The sequence below is a fragment of the Hydra viridissima genome, unplaced genomic scaffold (genome assembly GCF_058129835.1).
Source record: "Hydra viridissima isolate aposymbiotic clone 2 unplaced genomic scaffold, HvirCarnegie_v1 scaffold_7, whole genome shotgun sequence".
Classification (NCBI taxonomy): Eukaryota; Metazoa; Cnidaria; class Hydrozoa; order Anthoathecata; family Hydridae; genus Hydra; species Hydra viridissima.
Window position 1 is genome coordinate 8,676,351 of NW_028324306.1, and position 9,142 is coordinate 8,685,492.

Here is a 9,142-nt window from a genome sequence, read left to right on the forward strand (position 1 = left end):
ATATAAATAAATACAATGTTCTATCTAATATAATATATCATATCAGGTAGAACTTTGTATTTATATATATATATATATATATATATATATATATATATATATATATATATATATATATATATATATATATATATATATATATATATATATATATATATATATATATATATATATATATATCACCAGAAGAGAAAATAGCAGCTCGATTTGGATCACGCATACGTACATCTGCATAAGGGCTATGAACATTAACAATTCTCCAAAATTCATTTATTATTGAAAGAAAATAGATAGTATCATCAACATCTTTTAATTCTGGATGACATTTTAAGGCACACACTGTTTCTTCACAAAATACTTTCAGACGAGTTGAAACTTTTTGCCTTTCAATTGGTTTGGGAAACACAGCAATGTCAGTAAGTTTAGACATTTAAATCATTTGATTTGATTCTAATTTATGTAATGCTACAATGTGAGACCATTTAGCAACTTTTTTTTCCTTTTTAACAAAAAAAAACTCAAGTTCTTGAGTTTTTTCAGTTATCCAATTATTGTGAATATTTTTTAAAAGGTGTACGTAATCATATAAGAGATATATATTATCTTTTGTTCGCCAAGGTACACCATCTGTCTCAAATTTCTTGAAAAATGCCTGATTTATCCTGTTACCATCACAAATTATAGATACAACATTACCACCTGCTGCTTTTATGGCAGATAAAAGAAAGCTAGTTTGTTCAAAAAGAAAATTTGAATCGACTTTACACACAGGAAGGATTTTGCATAAAAATTTGGGTCCGCCAAACAAAGCTACAACCATAAAACTTAAAACAGTATTAGCAAGAACACTTGGATTGTTAACTGCTTTTCCAAAAACTGTTCCCCCATAGTACAGCAACATAGTCTTAACATAAACTTCATCTAATAAAAGAATACAATTTTTATGTCTAATATCTTTTAAATTTGAAAAAACCTTTTGTAGATAAATATCCTCATGAATAGACTTCACTTTAGATGTTAGTATTGTTAATGTTGTAATGCTAGGAAGTTCAAAGTCTTCTCTGAGACGATTATATGTAGAACGTGACATTGCAAAGTACTCAAATGCTCTTACCATTGTTTCAACAGAATACTTTTTATCAGTAAAATATTTATCACCCATTGAAAAAAGTTGCTGTTGAATAATATTTTTTTTACTACTTATCTCACAAGTATTTAAAAATCGAACAGCTTTTGTAATATGGGACCATCTATTCAATATGGTAATTCTGTTTTTTGAGAGAGTTTTTATTATACAACTAACTCCACAATGAAATAATTCATAATGAAAATTATTATCTACTTTCAGAACAAACAAAGGTACACATGTGTTATGGAAGAACTCTAATGATTGAATCAATACTTGATTCTCTGTTTTAATATTAAATAGTATATTAACTCCATTAAAGTTATAGTTTTCAATGTTTGCTTTCAGATCATTAAACGATTTTATAACATCTTTAAAATTGAACTCAGTAAACTCATCAGGTTACAAACTTCTAGTTACTGAATGAGTTCTTGAAGTAGTTCTGGGACAAGCAGATGGCTTAGGAATTAAACTTGGTTTTACACACGTAAACACAGATGGATCACGAGGTCTTTCTTTGCCATAATCTTTTGTTGAAACGTATCCAACAGGCCAGTGCCTTTCACAAACAACGGTGTCTTTCCTATCTGGTATATTGTCTCTTGGTATAACAGCCAACCACTTTTTTCTTTCTTCTGGTGTTCGAGGAAGGCGAAAAGTTTTTTCTTTGGAGCTTCTATCATAATTTCCGTTGCAATTTGTGACACAGCATTTACGACCTATGTTTATTTTAAATATTATTGATTACTTAAAAACTTTGACTAAATAATTTAGCAAGACCCTTCAACGCTTCACAAGTATCAAAATTAAAAAATACAAAATGTTCGCCTCCAGTTTTTGACGTCATCCGCACGGTGAATAGGCCTGTTATAAAGTACGCCATGCTTAACTATGACAAAGACAAAAATAAAACTTTCGGTTCAATGTCAAAGAAACGAAACTAACGTTTATTCAAAGTTTACCAAAGAAGGCTTTAATAATTGGGAAAAAGCTATTGAAAGATTTAATATTCATGAAAAATCAGCAAATCACCGATAAAATATTACCAAAGAATCATACATAGATAAAGATATAAATATATCTTCACAAATTTCATCCTCACACCAAAAATGTATGAAGAAATTAATAGAAACTCTCAATAAAATTATTTTCACTTTCGAAAATTATTTTCGCATTTACTCGCAAGACAAGGACTAGCCATTCGAGGTCAAACAGATGATTCGCAATTGAGTTCTTGGTTACAGAAAACGAAATATAAATGGATTTTGCATGAAATAATAAACGAATTTCTTCAAATAATAGCAAAATAATCAGAGTTATTACTGCTAAAATTAAGAAAGTTAAATATTTTTTAATAATGCTTGACGAGTTTTCAGATATATTTGTAATGGAACAGGTTTAATTGTGTGTTCAATCGGTCGACCATTTCAAGTTGAACACATTTCAAGTTGAAGAATATTTTTTAGGTTTTTACGGAACAGACAAAGTTGATTGTAAAACCCGTTTGAAAGTGGTTTGTGATATGTTAACCACATTAGATTTACCCATAAATGATTTAAGAGGGCAATGCTTTGATGGTGCGAGTAATGTTTCGGGAGTTTAATCATAAGAGCCATCGAATCTAGAGCAGAGATATAAGAATATTGAATATAGATTATCGAATATTGAGTATACGGTCGTTTATTATACGCAAGCGCAGTAGAGTTAAAAATAATTTAAAATTTTAAAAATCGCTACAGATGCAACCATTTTAAAAACTTATCATTGACAACGAGTAACTTGTTTAATTTTAGATAATTAAATAGGCTTTTAACTATTTTTTTAAATGAAATTATTGTGAAAATAACTTTCACCTGTACTAAGAAATGTTTTAAATAAAATACAAGACCTCTGAATGTGAATAAAATCTACTTTCCGCTAAAGCTACTTTAACTCTTTTTGTTTATAATCTTTAAACCTTTTTTAAAAAAAATTTGAGCATAGCAATTTTTAAATTTTTATTTATTCAGCAAGATGAACCTTTTATCTTTTTTATATTTTTTGCTTATATGAGGATTCAATTTTTTTTTGCAGCGTTAAAATAAAATCTTAATCGTTAACTTTTTGTAACCTGTTACTACGGTACTCTTTTCCGATGTATATATATATATATATATATATATATATATATATATATACATCGGAAATATATATTACTCGCACCATCAAAGCATTGATAATATATATATATATATATATAATATATATATATATATATATATATATATATATATATATATATATATATATATATATATATATGTATATATATATATATATATATATATATATATATATATATATATATATATATATATATATATATATATATATATATATATATATATATAGGGGGTTACTACAGTCGAGGAGGTACATTTTGTACATTTTTTTTTCTTGTTTAATTTATCAAAATACCTGTTTTTAAGCACTAAATTTAAGTAGATTTGATCATGTTTTTATTTCTGTTTTAGAAAAGACCACTCTACAATTCTTTGTAATAACTGTAACATAACTATTCAGGACAAATTCTAAAATAAATTAAAAAAAAAAAAAAATCAAGCTACATCGGCATTTTTATGGTTCGACTCGCCCTAGTAAAATTGTGATAAACATTTACATTTTAGGTGTTATGTTCATTTTTAAATATTTTAAGTTGTTTCATTGGATTCGTGGGCCCAAAATATGTAAAGGTAGAAGTTTTCAGCTTTCCAACACACATATAACAGAAGCTAGGACCAAAACCATTTTTAAAAATGGCGGTTTTTTGTTGGTTGGAGGCAAACTTTAAATAGCTATATCTTAAGAACCGATTGAAATTAGATGATAAAGTTTTCAGGATGTTCATAATTTACTAAAATCTGTAAGTGGTTTAAAAATCAGCAAAATCTGAGACTTAGGGTTGCATTTTCAAAAAAAATTGGATATTTTCACATGGAATTAAACTGCTTTGATGCAGGCAATACAGTTGATTTATTAGACGTTATTGACTAAATCGTAAGCCTGGAATAATAACATTCAAAATTTTGATCATACATAAGAGTGTACATAAATATATAATGTATGTATGTGTATGTAGATATATATTAGGACCTTGCGAATTGCTTCGATTCGATTCGCAAATCAAGTGTTGCTTTGATTCGAGTCGAAAAAAAAAAGATTCAAGTTTTTTTGAATCATATTTTATTTTGCGAATGTTGCTGTTTTTTTAGATTTCTAAAGCTGAAATGTAATTGAAATGGGTTTTTTATCCCGGGTGGAGTAAGAGTAAATGAAAACAGTTCGAATATCACTTTTAAACAAACGTCGAAAATATAATCAGGGCAAAAAGAATTTGTTCAAAGAAATATTTTTATCTTTTTGGAAAAAAAAATGCTTAACAAAACAAAAAATGCCAATTTGCAGGGCCCTATATATATATATATATATATATATATATATATATATATATATATATATATATATATATATATATATATATATATATACATACATCGGAAAGGAGTACCGTAGCAACAGGTTACAAAAAGTTAACGATTAAGATTTTATTTTAACCCTGCAAAAAAAATTGAATCCTCATATAAGCAAAAAATACAAAAAAGATAAAAGGTTCATCTTGCTGAATAAATTTAAATTAAAAAATTTCTACGCTCAAAAATATTTTTAAAAAGGTTTAAAAATTGTAAACAAAAACACTAAAGTTGCTTTAGCTGAAAGTAGATATTATTCACATTCAGAGGTCTTGTATTTTATTTGAAAAATTTTTTCGTACAGCTGCAAGTTATTTTCAAAATAATTTCATGAAAAAACTAGTTAAAAACCTATTTAATTATCTAAAATTAAACAAATTACTCGTTGTCAATGATTAGTTTTTATAATGCTGTTACCGTAGCCATTTTAAAAATTCTTCAAGTAATGTAATTACACTGCGCATGCGTATAATAACTTTCCTCTTACAAACGACCGTGAGGATAGAATAATATCGAATATTGAGTATAGAATAATATCGAATATTGAGTATAGAATAATATCGAATATTGAGTATAGAACAATATCGAATCTAGAGCATAGAGATAACAGCCATTGAATCTCGAGCATTATTTGTAAACTGTCAAGCGCATTCACTAAATCTCGTAACCCAAGACTTTATGAAGAATGTTATCGATGTAAGAGATATTCTTCAGCTTACTAGGGAGTTACTTACGTTCATTCGCGAATCACCGAAGAGACTTGCTTGGCTCAAGACATTTCAGCAAGAAAGTGACTATTTGTCCTTGAGATCGTTTGTCCAGAGTAAAAGTTTACATTTAAAAACATACGCTGATATTATTGATACATTGAAAGACATCATTTACAACAGTAAATGATGTCTTTACAACTAAAAAAAACTCTGTCATGTGGGAAGATTTAAAAGAGAAATGGAAAAATCGTAGTTTAGATAAACCTAAACATCTAAGGTAAAGAAAGATGTCAATTAAATTTGACTGTGGATTGACAGAGCCGGACACTTTCACTGCAAAAAAGCGTTACAATAAAGTCTACAAGGAAGCTATTGGTTTGTTCTAGGCAGCCTAGCATCAAGGTTTACCTTTGACTCCCAATTGTTGTTATTGAATACAGTCTTTTCTAATTTAAATATAGATCAACTTAAATTGCGTAGAGACATGTTTCATGACATAATTGAAGCCAAAATTTAAAAGTAGCATCTTTTATGGACGTTTTAAATGTTTTGAACAGTCATGAAAATAGTATGACCCATCTAACAGAGCTAAAAAAATGCATGCACTTAATTATGACAGTTTCAATAGCAACATGTACTACAGAGAGATCATTTTCTATGTTAAGAAGAATAAAGATAGATTTAAGAAATGCAAAGACCCAGAAAAGTTAAAATCACTTATCAATTATCAGCTGTCACAATGAAGAACTGAATATTCTGGATATGGGGAAGATTGGTAATGAATTTGTAAAAAAGACAACCATTCGAAGCAATACTTTGCTATAAAAACTATTAGTTCATAATTTAATAAAAAATACCTCATTTTTAATTATTCATGCAGGAACATCTTTTTTTAAGTTCATCAAAATTTCAATTTGTTATCACTTATACTTTGAAAAATTATGTGCACCTTACCAAGTACCAATCTCATATATTTCATCTTTTTATTGCGTTTCAAATAGATAATAGCCTCTTGTGTTCTTATTGAAGTTAGGGGTCATCCATAAATGTAAACATTTGTTAAATTCAATTTATTCATGGCTTAAATTTTTTCTGACCCCGGTGGCATTATCCACTTCCAAAGTCCGACTCAATGAAAAGATAAGGAGGAACACCATTAAAATTATTTGAAATCGAAAGTTGATGTGAGCAATAAGAACACTTTTTTTAAGAAAAAAGTTCAAGACTACGTCTTCACCTACTTTTGAGAAGTAGAGATCATTAATAGTTCTAGTTGAACTTCGCATGCACAATTGATTATTGCAAACTACTTGTGACTCAAAAGACTAAATTGGCTTAATGAAATTAATGAAATGCCCATTTCAGTTCCGAATGTACAGATCGAGTGATTTCCATTTTCGTCTTGAGAAACACAAAGCTTGCAACCGTCTAAGAGCGTCTACTTTTTGCTTTATTCCAATCATTGGAATCAATAAACCTTATTATAGAAGCAATTTTTTCTTTGATATCAGAGTTTTTCAAATTAATTAACATGTTCTTAGACAGCTTGCTTGAAGTCCAAAGCGCGAGTAAAAAATAATCAATTGTACATGTGTTAAATAATTTATTTGGCTTTTTAAAATTTGATTTAATAAGCTTTCCTCCCCATTTAGGAATATTACTAAAAAAACCACGAGTTTTCACTTTTTTTTTCGTTAACTTTTAATTTCTTTGGACTGACTACATCCTGCTTATTAGACAGCGAACGCTTTTTACTCTTGATAGATTTATCTTCATCTGTGCTTAAATGATCATCAAATGACTCAGAAGAAGAAACTAAATTAATTCTAGGTTTTTTTTTTAAAAACTTTTTAAATTTTTTTGACTCATAAACTTCATCTTCCGAAGTTTTAATTTGTGTAAACTTTGAAGTTTCTGGTTTAGCCTTATTAGTAAAAAAGAATGTTAGTAATCCAGCTGGATTCGGAAGCATCTCTAAGTACTTTCCACATGCTAAATGATAAATTACGCTAGCGATATGCGCACAGCAGCCAACAGTTTTCATGCCGATCTTACAAGTACAGTACCATCCTTCGATACCAGTTTCATCATTTGTATTAGGTAAATATTGTACGTACACTTTATACTTTGTAGACCCGGAATAACGAGATCTGATAATTAGAGAAAGAACTTTTGATTTCCCGATCGATTGAACAATTTCATATATTGCCAATTCATATTTTCCTTTACTGAAAATATTCAGAAATGTAGTTTAAGCATTTTCTAAGTTGATATGAGCCCAAAGTGATGTTGTTTTTTATTGTTTCTTCAGAAAATTTAGGAAAACCAAGTACAAGTGTTGTTTCATGTTTACAAACTTTTTTTGTTTAGTTTTTCAGTTTTGACCAGCTTTTCCAAACCTTTTTCTAAATGAAGCTTTACTTTCATGTTATTAATAATTTTTTGTTTGTCATCCTGGTCTGACTAAAGACGCTTGAAAAATCTATTGATAAGGGATATTGCAATTCTGTAGTCGGTGAGTGTGTGAGGCAAACATTTATTGCGCACTTTATCTAAGGCTCTGAAAGATGTTTTTAGAAATGAATTTGTGACTTCGATAACCCAACGACACTTGGTAACCATTCTAGATTGATTAGCTTGTAATGTTGTCAATTGTTCTTGACCTTTTTCTACACATGCAAGCATTTTTGGCTACAAATTATAAGTATTTTTTAAGTTATCAAGACAGTCTCGAAAACCTCTATCAAATAATGTCACCAGGATGAAGCAATTTTATAAGATTTTCGTCACCTAGAAGTACATCATTCATGATTGAAGCATCATTTTTTGTTGCCTCGTGAAGTCCCAACACTTCGACAATTTTTCCATTTGATATAGAAAATAAAAAAAAGTCTAACCAAATGTGTTTTTTTTTGTACGCTGAATGTTTTTTGTTGAAAATAGTTCCGTCGACAACTAATATCAACTGAGATTCTTTATTTTCTCAATTCGCTGTTATTTGCTAACCATTCACTCCTTGTTAAGTGACCTACACCTAAATTATTAAGGATGAAATCTTTGACAAAAACATCTCTTACTTGTTGCAAATATCAAGACACTTTAAAACGAGAGTCATTAGGCCGGGTGAATAAAAATGAGCAATTGCTTTTACTCAGTAATTGGTCAGCTTTACGTGAATAGAAACTTCAACAACTTTCCTTAAGTTTTTATTCACGTAAAATTGAGCAATTACTGAGTAAATTGCTTACCTTTACTTGAATAAAAATGAGGAAAACTGCTGAAGTTTTAATTCACGTAAAGCTGACCAATTACTGAGTTAAAGCAATTGCTCATTTTTATTCACCCGGCCTAATATCAAAATAATCAGCGACAGTGTATTGATCAAGGCCAGTTTTAAGCCAAAACAGAAAGATGGCTTTCACACTCCTTTCTTTTTATCTGAACAAATATCTAAAAGCGCATTTTGAAATTTGTATTTTAAGAAAATATTTAAATAAGACATTTAGATATCTTCTTAAGGAACTAGTTTCAAAATGCGTTTTTGATTATTTTTCATATAAAAAAGTATGTCCGTTTTTCAACTAAAGTATCCAACGAACCTTCACTATTGAACAAAAAGTTTGATGCCGCGTTCGTTATAGGGAATGTCAATATGTAATTACTCTGCAAAAGTATTTATAAACGTAGAGTTCTTTTGTGATCTTGAAGTCAATGGCGCTAAAAACTCAAAAAAAGATAAAAAAAAAAAAAAAAAAGTCCCGTGTTTCTCAAGCAATCTTATAAAACCAAAACCCGCT

General features: G+C 28.7%; 1 protein-coding gene across 1 annotated transcript; it reads right to left on the reverse strand.

The window, feature by feature from the left end:
• Window positions 1-401: 401 nt before the first annotated feature.
• Window positions 402-1,952, reverse strand: LOC149886005 (uncharacterized). The gene has a single exon (XM_090093948.1). The coding sequence runs from the start codon at window positions 1,160-1,162 to the stop codon at window positions 431-433; it is 732 nt and encodes a 243-aa protein (XP_089950074.1). The 5' UTR covers window positions 1,163-1,952; the 3' UTR covers window positions 402-430.
• Window positions 1,953-9,142: the final 7,190 nt, after the last annotated feature.